This window comes from Podarcis cretensis (assembly GCF_951804945.1).
Source record: "Podarcis cretensis genome assembly, chromosome: 3".
NCBI classification, from domain to species: domain Eukaryota; kingdom Metazoa; phylum Chordata; class Lepidosauria; order Squamata; family Lacertidae; genus Podarcis; species Podarcis cretensis.
The window spans coordinates 84,400,366-84,418,057 of record NC_137172.1 but is presented as its reverse complement, the minus strand read 5'-3'; the positions used below and the strand labels follow the sequence as shown (position 1 = coordinate 84,418,057).

The following is a 17,692-nucleotide window of genomic DNA, read 5'->3' as shown; positions in this document are numbered from 1 at the left end:
GTGTTTCCCTCGTGCAACAATATTGCACCAGCACAACAAGCATACTGAAAAGTGACTTAAATTTAGCACGACATACTCCTCATAGACTGATATTCAGAGACACATTTCCCTCGACAGTGGAGACAGAACAAAGCCTTGGGCTAATGGCCACAGATAGCCTTAAACTCCATTATTTTGTCTTCTTTTAGAGTCTTCCATGTAGTTGACCCATCCCAAGCTCTTGTGGGAAAGATTTTATGTACTTTAACTATGCTCTGTCTGAAGATGTATTCCTGAATCATCCAACATTCGTCTTCCTTGGGTGAGTTTTGTTTATATTTATTTATTATCAAATTTATATACCGCCCCATACCCAGATGTCTCAGGGCGGTTCACAAAATAAAATCACAATATAAAACCACAAAATACATAATAAATATAAAAAACAACAACCCAATAGGCTCCCCCCACAAAAAAACCCACATTTTAAAAGGGCATAGGATGTAAATCAGATCAACCAAAGGCCTGGTTAAAAAGGAACGCTTTTGCCTGGCATCTAAAGGTGTATAATGAAGGCGCCAGGTGAACTTCCTTGGGGAGAGCATTCCACAGATGGGGAGCCACTGTAGAGAAGGCCCGTTCTCATGTTGCCACCCTCTGGACCTCTCGAGGAGGAGGCACATAAAGAAGGGCCTCAAGAGGATCATATCATTTGTGCAGGGGAAGTGATCCTATCATCACCCAGCAATCATAAGTCAGGGACATGAAAGGAAAGGGACAGGGACTGTAGGTGTCTAGTATGAGCACACAGGTACACATAATGGTAAAACATGGCTTTTTAAAAACAAACAAAGAAGAAAACAGATGTATGATGCCTCTCATTGTGAAGAACAACTGAAGGCTCTGAAATAAAACATCTACCCAGCTCTGGGTCCATCCTTTGCCCTACACATAGCAGGAAAAATGTTTTCGAGAGCATTGCTTGAAGTCTTTAAGTGGAAAACTGGATCTTTATTAAAGCAATACATTTTTTTTTAACCAGACAGCTGATTCCTGAATAAACTATGTGTGCAAGACCACCAGCACACACGAATTGCTGCCTTTCCCAGTATATATTTCCACTTGCCAAGCTGGAATGATCCCACCTCTTCTCCCCCTGCATGCTGTAGTGGGGGGTTCCCCTCACCTTCCATTGTGTATTTGGGGGGGAGGAGTGGGGCACACAGGTAAACAAGAGGAAGGAAGCCCCATTAAGCTAGTGGGAGCCCTTGCACTGGCTTCTACTAGCCTGCCAGAGCTTAATTGAATCTGGCCCTATGTGCATAAGTTAGGAGCATGAGCAGAATTTTCTCCCAACGGATTTTAAGCATTAAGCTATGGCAGGATGGTGTCTTATTTACTCTTTCATCCATTATTTAAAGAACTATGTTGGGAAAAACCAACTGAACTCTATCGAGTCTAATGCAGCAGTTCTATGCAGGTCTACTTACAAGTAAGCCCCACAATGTTTAATAGGGCTAACACCCATGTAAACCCGAATTTCAGCCTTGATCTCTGAAAAACCATACACAATGGTTTACACTGAGGCCACATCCCCCTTCCCAGGGAACTCTGGGTATTATAGCCCTGTGAATGCAATATGAATGCTCAGCACCCTCAACAAACTACAGTTCCCTGGATTCTTTGGGGGAAGCCATAGCTGTTAAAAGTGGTGTAATAGTGTTTTAAAAGTATAGTGTGGATGTGGTATAAATGGCTCATTGTTAATGCTGAAGCCGCTGTAGGAGACCAAAGAGCTTGATCCACATATACTAGTCAACAGAAGGGTACTGAAGTGTAGGTTGGTTCCCACAAGGCAAGACACAGTGTTGTAAGTCACCTAGAGTGATTGGGGAAACCCAGCCAGATTGGCATGATATAAATTATTATTATTATTATTATTATTATTATTATTATTATTACTACTACTACTACTACTACTAGCAAGAACCTTTATTGAACTAACATAACTGAACAACAGGGGCAAAGCAACTGCTTATATACATTTCTGAAGGCCTGGGCTGCTCACAACGTGATTGGCTGTCTAAACTTCCAAGCTGCGAATCATGACTCGGAGTTTAAGGGCCAATGGCAGAGGCCCAAATCCTGAAATGTTCTGTGATTGGATATCATGTATCGAATCAGAACATAGGGGCTCAGAATCCTTGGTCCACACTCAAGCTCAGGCAAACACAGACCACTAAATACATAACACCTACTCAAAGCTAGTAACGTGTGCAGTGATCACTCTGACGTGGATATGCAGATCCACCCTGTAGATCCACCTGTAGATGTGTACATTCAGCATTAATGGTGCACACAAAGCAGGATACTCTGGAGCTTTCGACATGCAGAAGGCAGGCCAGCAGATCTGCCTGTGTGTTTTCTGCATGCGGCAGGACCCTGTAATGCATTCTATGAGGAACAGCTGTTCCCTGCATGCGACATCCCAACTGCATGCAGAAAATACTTTCTGGACTGAGGGGGCTGAGCTTCCCGAACCCCCCAAATTAATAAAAGATTTGTAGCAATAGAATGAAGGTTTTGTCTGTGTTTTTCCCCTCTACTTTCTTTCATATTTGAAAACTATGTTCACATATTCAAAAATATTTATTGAGCACTTTTACTTGTGTGCTGTGTACTGTTACAGTTCTCATTTATTAATGCCATTTAGATACTGTTTGATGAAAGCCACAAACATTTATCTGCAGCCAAATTTTCATGGCCCCATTGCCAGATTTTTACAGACTCATGCTGTCTTTCCTGTTCTCCATCCAAACACTTTTTCTTTTTTTTACAATTGAATTTAAAACTTTCCCAATTTTTTAATGCCAAAAGAACTCATTTCCCCCCTTTTTAAAAAAAGGATCCTGGAGTTTTCAGTTTTTGGAGTGGGTTTTTTGTTTTTTTGAGAACAGATCATGCCTTTCTAGATCCAGTTATTTGAGTTATTTTATTCAGTTCTACAGGCATTTAGTTAAATAATACCTGCTAAGTTGTACAACATTCTTTACTGAAATGGATTAGCCTGCCGCAACCGGGGTGTCTCTAAGAAGATCAAGGAATGGATCTATGGATCTATGATAAACATTATTTTTTTAAAAGAAAAGAAAGAAAACTAGGAACCCTCCAGTTTAGATTGGCTAAATTTAGATTGGTTCCTAATTGGCTAAGGGAACTAGATCTTTCAAGATTGAGATTGCTATATAGAGATAAATTGCTAGACAAATGATTAATTCTAGCCTGAGCACAAAATATAGTTGCCTAATTCTGTATCATTTTTGTGAACTATATTTATAGCACCATAGGACTTCAGCCTGTCTGCATTCAGTAACCACACAGCATGCAAATGGCAAGAAGGCAACAGATTAACAGGCAGATTATGGCTCACATTAATTTAATTGTGTATTAAATGTCTGAAAAAGGAAGGCAACCTCCAGGTGCAAAAGAAAATTAGTGAGGTGTCTAAATTATCATTATTGGGCACAATATATTTCTAACAGTTGTTCTTTCTCAGGGACACTCTTTAGCATCGAATTCTAACTCTCTCTGCTCACTGCTTTACAAGTTAGGATGCTTACAGATCAGATTTCATTGTGGAATCAGTGCTGCTCAGGTAGAAAAGTTCTTTTGCAGTGTCTACGTAATGTTGTTATCATCAGAATGTCAGACCATTCTCCGTGTGTGTGTGTGTGTGTGTGTGTGTGTGTTTAATCTGGATTCCCCGTTACTGCACAAAATCCAATAAGTGGGGTGAGGGATAACCTCTTATACATCTGCAGTCATTGCTGGTATGGAAGCTTGCATTTAAAGAAAAATGGGTTGGTTAATAGCAGATTTAATAGCTTGGAAGCTGGATCTAGTCTGCCCCTCCATCACCTGTTGTCTCATTAAAACATCACTAGCATTGCTTTAAAAAGGTAAATAAAACACACAGGGAACTTGTTGGATTTTTTTTTTAAAAGAATTATTTACAGTTTTTTCATATTTGATAGTATGGCTTTACAGCAGCCTTTCTCAACCTGTGGGTCCCCAGATGTTGTTGAACTACAACTCCCATCACCCCTAGCCAGCAAGGCCAGAACTCAGGGATGATGGGAGTTGTAGTCCAACAACATCTGGGGATCCACAGGTTGAGAACTGCTGCTTTAGAGTCTAAGCCCACATGGTGAAAGCTGGTTTCACAGCTGCCTCTTGCAGGAGGGAAGGAAGGAGAAAGAGGATAGAGGGTAGATCAGGGTTTCCCAAACTGGGGTATCCAGCTGTTTGGGGACTACATTTCCCATAATTCCTGACAACTGGTCATGCTAGCTAGGGATGAAGGGAGTTGTAGTCCAACAGCAGCTGGAGACCCAAGTTTGGGACACCCTGGGATAGAGCTTGGGGTTTGGTAGGAAAAACCCTGCCCTCTGCTGGCTGGAGGCATGCAATGCATGTGTGGTGATGACTTTTCAGTAGCTAGCCTCAATTGCAGGGGTAGGAACCTTTGGCTCAATGGCCTAAGTAGGCCTGCCAGGGTTACATTTGAGCCTACAATTCTGTTTCCTTCAAACCCCACCCACCTGCACCACACATGTGACAGCAGGTGTCGGAGAGATAGAGACCTGGTTAAAGTGTGATAGTAGGCTGGCTGACAGTGCTGAGCAGCTGGTAGGCACTGACATCAAGCCTGCTGGGTTCAACTCGGCTATGAAGTTCCCCATCAGTTCCTCCATCTGAAACATTGCAGCACAACTGATCCCTGTGAAAAGCAGGGCTTGAAATATGCACCAGTTGCATGCTGCAGGGTCCTCAAGCTCAGCCTGAATCAACGCACATCTTTTGCCTGCAGCATGACTTGAACTCAGGTCACCCTACAAAGTAAACATGCCTCACCTGGCATCAGATGATTGACAGGTGGGTGGACGGCCTGTCAGGTGGTAGGAGAACTCAGAATCGGTCCTGCCAGTAATATGTAATAATATGTAATATGTTTATGTGTATTGTGGGGGTGCTAAGGGGGCGCTGTCCCCCGTTTTGTGCCTGCCCAACTCTATTATTCTTGCTGTAATCCCCCCTCCCCCTCTCTTCTTTTCAGACTCAAACTCTCCCTGTTATTTGGCCCCTCCAGATGACCTGCTTATTGAACATTCATTCTGATTTGCTTGCACAAAGCTTACACAGACATTAGATTATATCCGGCCATTACTGAGCTGTTAGATGACTGTGAGCATTTGTTCTGCATTCTTCCTGATTTGCTTACGGAGTGTTTAGATGGCTTCTCATTAGTCATCTGTCCATTCCACACTTGTCAATGCATTTCCCTGGCACTTTCCAAACTGCTGCAAAAACTCCAGATGCTTAAAAAATAAAGTGGATTTGTTGTGCTAATGTGACAGAATCCACTTTCACTCCACCCACTGAGAGTTCACTTACGTGACCTTTCCTTGGGTCTTCTCAGCACAACCTGAGATAAGAAAATGTCATTTGAAACACCATAACCCTGTTCTTCTTCTCTTCTGACAGCCTTCAGTTGCTTTAGCCTCTCTGGTGTTCACATCAGTTTGAGCACACTATGTCAGCTGTCTCTTTGGAAATGGGATGAATTAGGTTTACTTTCTCTTTTGTATGTTCTTCTATATCTCCAGAGGTCTACCTAGGGTTCCTTGCACCAGTGATGTGCTGCTGCTATCATAGCAAAATCAAAAGTGTGGGGGTAGGAGATGTCGATGCAACACCTTGCCAAGGGCACAAGGGACCCTAGATATGCCTCTGGTTGCCTACGGTCACATCTGCACCATACATTTAGAGCACATGTCTTCCCCCAAAGAATGCTGGGAACTGTAGTTTCCTCCAGAGATCTATAATTCCCAGCACCGTAAACAAACTAGTTCCCATGAATCTTTGGGGGAAGCTATGATTGCTGAAGTGGTATACGAGTGTTTTAAATGTAGATTGTGCAGAAGACATTGAAAAAGCCACAACTTGGACTCTTTATGACTTGGGCTTTTTTTGGCAGTTTGGGGAGGAACCATGTTACAGCAGCTCTTGAGCTGTGGATGTAATGTCAGAAGGAGCCAAAGTGTTTTTGAGGACTGGAAAACCTCTCTTTTTTATGTGTCTAGACTTGGAATTATTTCAGAAGCCTCAAGCAAAGGAGTGGGGCGGAATCCAAGAGTGTTATAAAACATTGATTTTGTAAATCCTTATACATCCAACACAATTCTAGTCTTTTCTATAGGGAATTGTCCAAACTATTTGACTGAGAGCTTTGCTATGGAAACGCTAATGCAAAATTTCCTGAAGAAGAGCTTACGACTCAAAATGCTTCGGATTTATAAAGCATTTCACGGTAAGTAACACTGGTCTTATTTCTTTTTCAGCCTGCTTTCTTTGAAGTTATTGACTGGGCAGCTCTTTTGCTCGGATGGTGGGTTCAGAAGCCTACTCCCCCCCCCATGTGGAAAAAGGTCCATGACAGCTGACTTCTGAGTAGACCTGTGTAAGATTGTGCAGGATTACAGCATTATCCTTTCCTTCCTTAAATCCTTGGCATCATGGAAGTGATTCTCCATTTTAATGGGTGTGAGGGATAAATAATATACTCAGAATCAAGATAGGAAAATAACAGTGGAGAAGAATAAATGTGTAAACACAGGATTGCATTGCATATGAAGTACAATGTTATTTCTAAACTTCCAACTGTTTTGTGAGGATTCATAGCCCACTGGCACTCTCATGCTTCTGACATTTATGTTACTCAGTTAATGTCCTGTCCAATGTTCTGGAACTAAGGTTCAAATGTTTCTGATGAAACCCAGATTTATACTGTCCCCAATGAAAAAGCGGCTTTTCAAAAATGAGCTACCATTGCTCTTTCTATAATGGAAGTCAAACCACATTAATTACAAAAAAGGCGGAAATTATCTGAGAAACTGAAAACACCAGACACAGATAAATAGAAAAAATAACATCATTTTTATTTACAAAAAATCCAAATATTGGATGCTGTAAACAAAATTCACAATCTGTTCCCGCTAGCACTGGAGCAAATGCTTTACTTGGTTAGAAGTGTCTGTTTCCCATCCACTTTTTGTTTCAGCCTCCAACAGAACCCAGAGTCAAAAAGTTCCTAAAGGAACAGTCCAAGGGGAGAGGTTTGATGCAGCAGGATGTCTCGCTGAAGACCAAAGTTGCGCGGAATGCCACAGGAGAACAAATTCAGCATCACTTGACTTCCCACAGACTGCAAGAGTTTGTGGTGCCACATCCAACCAGTCCTGAAGTCTGCAGACCTTTCTGATGTTTAACTAGGTATAATCATGGCTTGCTAAGAAAGCAAACCAAAAAAAAGAAAACACCTGTACATGGATTTTGGATTTTTGTCATCGCAGTGGAAATCAGAAAGCAATACGCACAAAAAAAAAACCAAGAAAAAAACAAAAAGTGCTTAATATGTCATTAGATAGATATATTTCTCTCCATCTCATTTTCATTTTTCTTTACACGTTTTTCTTTCCACAAACTATTTAAAGCTTTCTCAGAATGGATGAGTCTTCAATATAATACAGCTCACATATAAAGCACTTACAACAGGCATTTATAAGCTGTGCATGAAACTTTGTGCAATACATAGCAGCAAACAAGTCTTAAAGCATTTAAATAAAAAGAGTTATGAGAATATGAATCCTGCTTCCATTTTATTCCCCCCTCCCCATTTTTTTCTTGTTTTGTTTTTGCATATTGTGGATTATATATACACAGTATGATTCCAATTATCTGAACCGAATGACCCAGGACTGAGAATGAAATGTTTGGATAAATGAGAGTGATATTTACATAAGTATAAAAGTGATACGCAATCACCTGAGGTCCACATAGCAGACACGGACAACTGAAGTTTCACAATAACGAACGATAACAAACTGCGGATTCTATTAGTTCTTCAAAAAGAATCTGATGTCTTTGCCTTCCTCATCTCCCAATGACATATCAGAAGAGGTTTAGTTCCTCTTTGATTCACATTTAACCCAACAGTAACACAAACCATAGGACTGTAATTAAGACAACATCTTAAGCTAGTTGCTTAAAACCTAGTTTCTTTAAAATGCATTTGAAGCTTTTGCTGAATGAATAGGACCAGATCCTAAGAGTAACAAACATTTTTCTTCTTATGAATGTGCTAGTTTAATAAAATTGGAGAAGGATCGGAGGGGGGATGCTGTTTGGCCATATGAAGGACTAGGTCTGCAAATCACAGAAGCCAACACGTTCTGAAAATATGCTGTTATTTTAGTTTTGACCTAGAGTCAAAGCATCTTCTCATCACTATCACCAGACGGTTTAAAAACAACCTCCACTGCCAGCCAGATGCAACAAAGCCCTGTTAGTGGCTGAAGATTGCTGGCTCCTTAAAGCAGAGAGAAAAAAAGAGAGAGAGAGCTATTTCACCTAGTGAACAGAGCTTGTGGGGCATGTGATGCAAGGCAACCATTTGCTGCTTGCCATGAGTTTATCTACCTGAACTACGAGAGGGAAGGGGGAGGAGAAGAGAGACAGTGACCCTGTAATCCTCAGACTAACAATAGCCGTGTTTGGTTTTCTTAAAAGAGGGAAAAGGCTGCTCCAAAGGGGAAAAAATGTCTATACTGTATTATCAGCATTTTGTGGCTGAAGCACTGCCAGATACCCCAAACCCTTTTCAATAGTGGATGACTCATTTATTTGCAGCAAAATAGCTGTGGTAGGAAAGGACATACCACATTACCAGCTGATCCTCTTGCTCCAGCCTTCTGCTCAGCTTCCCTCAGAAATCCCCTCTGAGCAACAACAGGCTAGACTCTGATTTTGACAAAGCACATCTCCCTGCTGATTCGCTGGGCCAATGGAAAGAGGACATTTCATTTTCGTAACTGAGCACTGACTAGATGTGTATTTGTTATGAGGGTGAGGTTTGTGATTTTCTAAGCAGGCTGTGGGTAGTGAACAGACAAGCAAAAAGTGACGACTGGGGGACCGACTGCCAAGATGGAAATTAATTTTACATTTCCTGCAGAATTCACAAGGAAGAGACTTGAGTAAACAAGCTGGGGTCCTGTTAAACTGACCTTCAGACACAAAGGGATGGTTAAGAATAGAAAAGCTTCCGTAATGGATAATGAGGGAAGGGACAAATGTATTGCCAGTAGCTTTGCTAGGACAATGGGATGCTAAATTGCCTGGTTAGCAGTTTACTAATCCCTCCCCTTTAAATATTTTATGTTGCTTGAACATTTCCCTGTGCAGCGTGTATTTCTCTCCCTTTGATTCCGCAGTGGTGGGTGGCTTAGTTCAGTTTCCTCTCCCAAACTGTAACCTTGGCTTCCTTTCTTAGCATTAATAAAACAATGTGTAGGCCACAATCCAACACAGATTTGGAGCACTGGAACCCAAAGATTTTTACGTTTCCGGACGTAAGAGCACTTAACGCTGTGTTTGATTGTGACTGAGGTGTTAAGTTAGATTTTGTTTGCTTTAATTTTTTTAAAAAAGTGGCTGGATGAAAAAAAGAAGAAATGGTTAAATTCTTTTGTATAATCATCACTACAGTGGTGAGGGTATAAAAACCCTCCCAGTAAAATGATTTCCCAGCATTCCCCTAGGTCTCTTGAGAGAAAGGAAATTAAATTATTTGTCCCAATGCAAAAGATTAATCATTTTAAATAAGGTACAGTACTAAACTGGAAAATGCAGTGTGACAACCAAAGTTGTTTAATACTTGCATAAAAATGTGTGTGTGTGTGTAATATAAAATATAGATTTCCAAAATCCATGCAACAGTCTTCATAATGGTTCAATTTCACATTTACTAACTTTTAGTGGTCCTGGAATGCACAGTGCATTCTGCTTGCTCTTTTTAAATGTCAATAATTATTATTCAAATACAATATTCTTTAGCTGTCAAGGGAGCTATCCATTTGAGCCACATTCTGATGGTTGTCTGTACATCAGAGAGGCATGCAATCATGGTACTAGTGAATTAACTGTCAAAACCATATTACAGTACAAAACAGGGGACAAAAGGATCAGTGGGTGAAATGTTTGAAACTAGTATGGCTCACAAGTAACAATGGATTTGTTTATGTTCTTGCAACCAAATGCATCCTTTGAATCCCATCTTGCTTCTGAATAGTTTGTTTATTCAGATTTTCTGGTGCAGGATAACTCTCTGCAAAGTGCCCACAGCATTATGATATCCTGTTGCAGACTGGAAAACACACTGTATTTTATTTAAAACATTCCTTAAAATTGCTACATTTTCCCAGACCATATTGAAAATATGTGTGTATGCATGTATACATACATACACACGTGCGCGCACACACACACACAACAATATACACACATACACACATGTACCTATGATAACATCACGCCAACAATAGAAACTTTATATAGGTATTTGCCAGCAAAAAAAATAGGCATTTCCTCCACCATTTATTCACAAGCTTTTTTGTTTGTTTGTTTGATTCTTGTGTCCCTGATAAAAACAAAATGCAAGTTTAAACCACAAAACTATATTTTTCTCACTTCAAATTTTCTAAAGGTATCAGGCACTTTTGTTTAACATTAGCATGTACAAATATAGTAATATCTTATCTTTCCTCTTTTTCTTTTTTTTAATAGTCTACTCTGCTTTCTACTTGCTTGGATAACTTATCTGAGAAATCTTTGGTCCTGAAGCATATGATGCTTGCTACAGCTGGTTTTCTGGCTTTTCCACATTTTTTTTTTTACAAAATGTGAAGCACGCACACAGCTGGAAATAGTGAAATTTGTCATAATCTCCCCCCCCCCCCGTTTCTCTCTTTAAAAAAATAATAACTGTACCCACCTACAACTGCTTTTTTTTCTTTTTTCCCCATTTTGGAGCAAGCTGATTCTCTTAAAGCTTTCTATTCAAGCAAGCTATACATTCTATGGGTTCATTCCACTGACAGCACTTAATACATGCCCCAAAGGCAGTAATTCTAAAATATCTCTTATTCCAACATATCTCTGTGTTATGAATCTAACTTTAAATTCCTGAACGCATATTTCCCTTCCCTTCCCCACTCGTATTTCCTCCCTTGTCTTTTGTTTTGTTTTGTTTTTTGCAGATTCATTTAAAAAATAAAGGCTTCCCAACTTTCACTCTGCCATAGCTATGGGAGCAGGCGTCACCAACCCATATTGTCATCAAGCATTCCTCCTCCCTGGTTTCCTTCAAGGGGACCTATTTGCTTTTCATGACAGGCCTCTGTGCTTTGGGGTAGAGAATCCAATGAGGTTTTTTGTCTTTCGGTTCTTTTTCTAAATCACTCTCTGTTTCATTAGACTGAAGAGCCGACAGCTTCCCTCAAGCTGAGAAGCCAGAGCAGACCACCATCACACACAAAAAACACCCCATTGTTTGTTTCTAAAAAAGAAGAAGGTGGGGAGTGCTGCCTTTCCCCCCTTTATTTGCTTGACAGAAAACACAATCTCCACCAAGCCTATTAAATCTGCTAATTACAGGGCAACCAAGTCGAGTACGTGTGCTGCTGACACGGGAACACTGGCTGAACCTGGGCAATATAATAATTGCTAAAGTTAGCATCTGCTACATACGGGGCTGGCTGGTAGTAGCACGTGACGTTGGCCACATTGGGGATGATATTCTGGTCAGCTAGCACACGGATGGCCAACATGGTGATAAGGTTGAGAGTCTGTCTCCTCTCATGTCCCATCAGGCACACGGTGCTCTCATTCACCACACTGTGAAGGGTCATGAGATAGTCATACTTGCGGTCCTCCAAGCCCACAAAGTGGTTCTGCAAGTACGACTCCAACTTCCGCTGCTGCTCCCCGATGTCCGAGAAGTCAATGAAAAACCTGGAGCACATGTATCTCTGGAGAGACTTGATCTCGGATTCCGAGGCTGCCCTGAAGCCCCTTACGAGGAGGTTGCAGTACTTCAGGAGACCACCTCCCCTGATCTCTTCCGGGTTTCTGGTAGCAATCACCTTGTTGCAAAGGTGATCAAAAGCTTCTTGGAAATCCCCATAGACACTCTCCCCGATTATAGTTGGGTGAAAAGTTTCAGTCATCGGGTTCTCTGAGCATTCGTAAAAAAGGAGGAGAGAGTCTAGCTTGATCTGAAAGGAATCTACGCTGAACTCAAACTGCCTTCTCAGGGAGTCCACAAATTTCAGCTCCACGTTTTTCCCACTGTTGTTGGACAAGGAGATGAGACTCCACCGATCTGAATCATTGCACACTTTCACCATTTTCTGCACATAGGCTTCCTACAATTTGAAACACACGGGGTTGGGGGGGGGGACAGAGAGAGGAGGGAGGAGCAGATCAGAAAACCAATAAAAGCACCTCCTCTTTAGAGTCTGCATTTGCATTTGATCCCAGCTCCACCCTGCCCTAGCTTGCAGCAGAGCAAATTTACAGAGCCCAGGCGTAAGAAAGAGACACTGTGGACAGATTTAGCATGCGGTTTTGCAGACCTGCAGTTGCATAGGACCAAAGGGCGAGGGAGTGCTTGTAGCATGGTCCTGCACAAAGGACATATTCTGTAGGATTTTATTAAGGCTTTTCCTCCAAAGAGATTGAATTGATGCGCGCTAAACAAACATGCACACACAGAGATATAGTGAAGGGGACAGGACTCTTTCAGGCGGTTAAAATGTAGCATACATGCAAAGGAGAATAATAATCAGATTGTATCTTATAAAATCACTAGTAGCTTTCCCTTAAAAATAAACTTGCACCAATATTCTGTGAACTTTCAACATTATCTCAACCTTCATAATCTCTTGCCCACCCCCAAAACAAGGCAAGACAAAACCAGAGCAAGTATAGAGAGGGAAATCAACCCTTTCTTCCCCTGCTGTGATCTAGAATAACATTTGTGGGGCCACCAAGGCAGGGCCTTGGGGTGGATGTCAACACAATGAGCAGGGCAGCCCCCAAACTTAGCAGGGCTGGCTCATTCCACACTGCCATCTAAAGAGGGGAACAGGATTAGGGTCCTTTAAACCATCTAAAACGCCCTTACTGCACTATCGGTTAAAACAGTTACTTGATTCAAGGCAATCCAGTTTCCCCGTAGCTAATTAAGCCACTTAATCAGCGTTGCAAAGGTGTTTAAGAACAAAGCAGTGAAGCGAAGCACATTTTTTTGGAAGAAAGAGCTAGGCTCTTCACATACTTAAGACAGGTAGCAGAGCAGCATTATTAGAGTATTTTGACAGCAAATCCAGCCTTTGCATTCCAGCCTATGCAGGGCAAGGAGACAGAGGAGCACCGTGCCCCTCTAGCGGTACTAGCTACAAACCAATTAAAAGAAAGTAACTGTATTTAAAACAGCTTAGCCTGATGAGAAATTAATGGAGCTAAGTTAGCATAAATCCAAGTACTTCAGTTTGGCTCAGGGTGCATTTACAAAGAAAATAAGAATTCATTGATAACTGCCTATAAATATTGTACATACACATGTACACACATACAGAGACTTAGGAATCACTCTAAGGAACCATGCCAAGTTAGTATTTCAAAAAGCTTTAAGGGGAGGACCTGTACATGAATAATCCTGGGGTTGTTGTTTTTTTAGCAATGGGGTGTGTGTATTCTGCCCCCTTAAAAAAAATATTTTTAAAAAATATTTTTATTCAGCTGCACTGCAATCTAAAATAAGGGCTAGCTTGTCCTAGAGGCTGCGCTTTCTCCATTCTGTCCGCCTGCGCTGCTCTGTGCCGGCCCGTTTTGGAGAGGCAGAAGCGAAGCGAGAAAAGAGGTTCTCCCAGCCGGCCGGGGACTGTGAGCGCCTTCCATTTACCTTGAGGGTGAGCGGGGTGATCTTCTCCTTGTTAACTCCTTCCGGCAAGAAATCCAACAGGCAGTCCAAGACGACGTCTTTCACCGTCTGGAACTCGGCTTCTCCCTTCAGGTCGGCGCAGAAGATGAGGTCCAAGTCCTTGTAGCCCAGGCCGCTGTCCTGGTGCAGGACGTGGCTGGCCGCCGAGCCGTTGAGACGCACATCGCGCACGCCGATGCGCTGCTCCTCCAGGCGGCTGCGCACCACCTTCACGATCTGGCGCGGCTGCATCTCCAGCGTGGGGAAGTTGCCCCGGCCGTGGATCGGGATGGTCTCGCTCAGGATGCGGTCCAGGCGCTGCACTTGCTCCCAGCTGAGCACGTTGCAGCGGCTGCTCTCGCTACAACCCAGGCACGGCTCGGCAATAGCCTGCCGAGGGCAGTCGCCGTCGGCGCCGTCGGAGCTGCTGCTAGTGCTGCTACTGAGAATGTTTTCCTCGTCTGCCATGGTCCAGCGCCGTTTGCAAGTTGGAGCGGATCAAATAGATGGAGAGAAAGAGAGGCCTCCTTTGCTGGAGTTTCTTCTTCTTCTTCCACTCCTAGCGGGACGGGGGGAGGGGTTAAAAAAAAGGCAAGCAAAAAATCAGGAATTTATAGCTTGTGACGAAGACTGCGATCCTCACAGGGGCGAAAGTAAGCTTTATTTCACCCAGTTTGGCACACACACCCCGCGCGCGTATTTACGCACACATACGCTGGGAGTCTCAGTGGCGCCCCTCTAGAGGCTTCACTCGGGGCAAAAAAACCCGGCTAGTCCCCCCCCCCCCCCCCGTAGCTATGGCCCTGGATCTTCAAGCCCCTTCCTCTTAACAGGTCTGAAGTGGTTGGAGAATCTCAGCAGCTCTCCGGCGCTCCCTGCTCCCCCTTCCCTTCCCGGAAAGCGGCTTTGGCTGAGCTAAGCGGCGCTTTCAAGTGAAGCCACGACTCCCGGAGTGGACTCAGCGTTTCGAAGGAACAGGATGCAGTTTTAAGTGTGTTTTCACCGTCCCGCTCCTGATCTATCCGCCAGTATACACACCTGGGGGCTTGCTCCTGATCACCTGCCGTGTGGCGCGCGCGCGTGTGATCGAGCTGCCCTTCTGACGGATAGCAGCGAAGGATGGCGAGGGCAGGCAGCCTGCACCCCTTGCGCCACTGAAGGAGACGCCTGGCGCAAAGCTTTCCTCCGGAATCCTGCCCGGTTCTTCCGCCCAGCTAGCAGGGATCGCGCTTTCCCCGGAGCTGCTCCCGCTCGCCCTGCGCAGCCTTAGGTCGCCTCTAGAGCTTTTGCTGGTTCTGCTTGGGAATGTCCTCTGTAGTTTTTTATATGGGCTTTCTCGCTCTTCCGGGGATCCGAGCCACCCTCCGCTTGCCCACGCCCCTCTCATCTGCATAGGGACACTTCTACTCCTTCCCTTCCTAACCCCCCCCCTTCGCCCAGGCCTTTCCAGACACGCCCCTTCATATTTGCATAAACAGCTGGTCCCTATGCTTTCCCCAGCCGCTTTTCTAGAGCCGCTTCCTCTTCCCCCGTGCCAAACAAATCCTCTCCTTTCTGGAAAGGGAAGAAAGGTGAAAGTTGGAAGGATCTGGATCCTGCTGGAACATCCTGGAGGGAGCTGGCAAAAAAAAAGTGGCACACTGAGGGTTTGGCGGGGGCGGCTCTGTAGGCGAAAGGGCTGCAATTTTTATTTTATTTTTTTTAAAAAAAAAATCAAGTCAACTAGGGACCCGCGGGCGTTCGATCAGGAACAGGGGGTGGGAGTTATGTCAGCCTGCATGTGGAACATTCTCTGGCTCTCCCTGCTGAGTCTGTGCTTTGCGATTGTGTCGAGCTGAAACGGGAGGGAGGCCGAGAGGGAGGGGTAGGTTACATTTTCACCCAGGGATGGAATCCATTGCCGAGCCGGGGACGTTTCGCACTAATAAATAGCCAGCCGGGGGTCTCTGAGAAAGGGTGGTTCCTTTTTCAAAAAAACCATTTTGAAAACAGCTCTGTGGGTTTCTAGAGATCCTGGTATCCGGCTTTGTTTTAACTGCTTCCAGTTGTCAAAGCACTTACTCTACAGAGGCCACCCCCACCCCGCCGCCGCCGCTTTTTCTCTCTATTGAATTGTCAGGAGAGCAGTCCAGAAAGGAGTAGGAGGCGACACTGCGTGGCTGCGCTGTGCACCTTAAGCGGCAAGATTCCCGTGGATGTTCATGGAACAAAAGAAACTGCCAAAAAGGGGGGAGGGGTCACAGGCATCTGAACACGGCGTACTCAGTATTTTACAGCGCCCGGGGGACCAGAGAAGGATCCAGCTGCACCAGGCTAGTGAAGCAGCGATGCCTTCTGGTTTTTGAAGCTATTTGTAAAGCACGGGACAAAGTGGGAAACAGCTTCCCAGGCGGCGTTTAAAGAAAGCTGGAGTGGCGGGGGACACCCAGGCCCAGACATTATTCCCCCGCCCGGAATAAAAGGTAGAATGCAGGTGCGCCTGGCAATCAGAACCACCTTCCAAGTACTGTCCTTAAAAATACCCCGGTGAAGTAAGGGTAAGGGGAGGTCAAGACGTTTTGGGACTGGATTCTGGATATACCCGAAGCAATAATCCTGGGCAAAGAAAGCCCTGATTTGCAACTGGAAATAATAAAATGCCTGCAGGAACTGGCTAGGAAGAAATCCAGAGTTCACCACCACCTGTTGCTGCGAAGGACAGGAGTAAGTGCAAAATAGCGGTGCCAGCTTTTTATTAGACCACCTTCCACTTGGCCAGATCCGTAGTGCTGTGCAGCTAGCACGTCATTTCACAGGAAGAAGTTGGCCTAATCCAAAATGTTGTCACCTACTCCCCTCTCGTTTTTATTCTCTGAAAGTGGCTCCCCAGTACGCCGTGGATTTAACAGCCCAATGGCAGAACCATCGCCTTCCGCTCCACCTATGAGATGGAACTGCGCACAAGCAGCGCGCGGGGGAAGGAGCAGATTCTCCTTCCTGTGGATTCTACAGCACACACAGCAAAAAACACACGATATAATGCAAAGGTTGTCTGCTTGGAGAACCGGTCCCTTTTATTGCTGCTAGACTTTCTTTTTTCTACTGGAAAAACCCAAAAGGTCGTTAAACGAGGGTTAGCTACGCAGTTGTGAATGTCCCTGGAAAAAAAAGTTTGCGTTTGATCATGCATGCACAATGGGTAATGGGGAATATATATATAAATATATATAAACTCACTTTTTTATATATATAAACTCACTCTTCTCTTTCTCTCTCTCTCCCAGCGGTTTAATTCTTCAGAGCGTGACCACAGAATAATCTGACATCTGAGCAATCTAGGGGTAAAGCGCGATTTCCCAGAGACTCCACCTGCGCAGATTCGATTCCTCTTTATATATTTGGTGCGTAGGACTTTAGAGGCATGACAGAGCAGGATTGGTGGCCGAGGACTCGTGCATGGTCGAAGAGGTGGCTGTCACGTTTCTCGCAGGAATGTGAAGGCTAAAGAGAGGCGCGGAGGGGGGGTGAGCGAAAACAGCGGCGGCAGCAGCAGCAGCAGCAGCAGCTGGAGGAGCAATAATAGGAATGGAGCAGATAGAACGTCACAGGTACTGACGTTCCAGCAACAGCTGCAGGGCTATTCCTAAAGCCTGTGATGTGAGAAGAGCCTGGCCAATCAGCGCCGGTTTGGCCGTGACGCTTTATTTTCCTCCTCCAGGCCCCTGGGGTGAAGAGCCAATCGGAGAAGGGCTCGAGAAGCAGCGTAAGCGTGCCAGCTCCGAGTGAATGAGCCGTGGGAGGGAAGGAGGGAGGGGGAGAGGAAACACGCCCACGCACAGAAGAGCTGCCTAT

The 17,692-nt window shown here is 44.2% G+C and overlaps 1 protein-coding gene across 3 annotated transcripts; it reads right to left on the bottom strand.

Moving 5' to 3' along the window:
- Window positions 1–6,956: 6,956 nt before the first annotated feature.
- On the bottom strand, window positions 6,957–17,482 carry TENT5A (terminal nucleotidyltransferase 5A). Of its 3 annotated transcripts, none has more exons than XM_079971189.1 (3): window positions 17,078–17,482; window positions 13,844–14,417; window positions 6,957–12,302 (listed from the first exon to the last, which is right to left on the bottom strand). In XM_079971189.1, exons 2-3 carry the CDS (start codon window positions 14,327–14,329, stop codon window positions 11,523–11,525), a joined length of 1,266 nt encoding a protein of 421 aa, XP_079827315.1. In that variant the 5' UTR covers window positions 14,330–14,417; window positions 17,078–17,482; the 3' UTR covers window positions 6,957–11,522. The 3 variants fall into 3 exon arrangements, with proteins under 3 accessions (XP_079827315.1, XP_079827317.1, XP_079827316.1); XM_079971191.1 differs by having other exon boundaries at window positions 13,844–14,411; window positions 17,096–17,482; XM_079971190.1 differs by lacking the exon at window positions 17,078–17,482 and adding an exon at window positions 14,900–15,198.
- Window positions 17,483–17,692: the final 210 nt, after the last annotated feature.

What these genes read in the sequence shown, in the direction of transcription:
- TENT5A (XM_079971189.1), bottom strand. Translation starts at nt 14,329, where the DNA reads ATGGCAGACGAGGAAAACATTCTCAGTAGCAGCACTAGCAGCAGCTCC. An exon ending in TCACCCCGCTCACCCTCAAG is followed by an intron (nt 12,303 to 13,843) that starts GTAAATGGAAGG and finishes TTCAAATTGTAG; the next exon opens with GAAGCCTATGTGCAGAAAAT.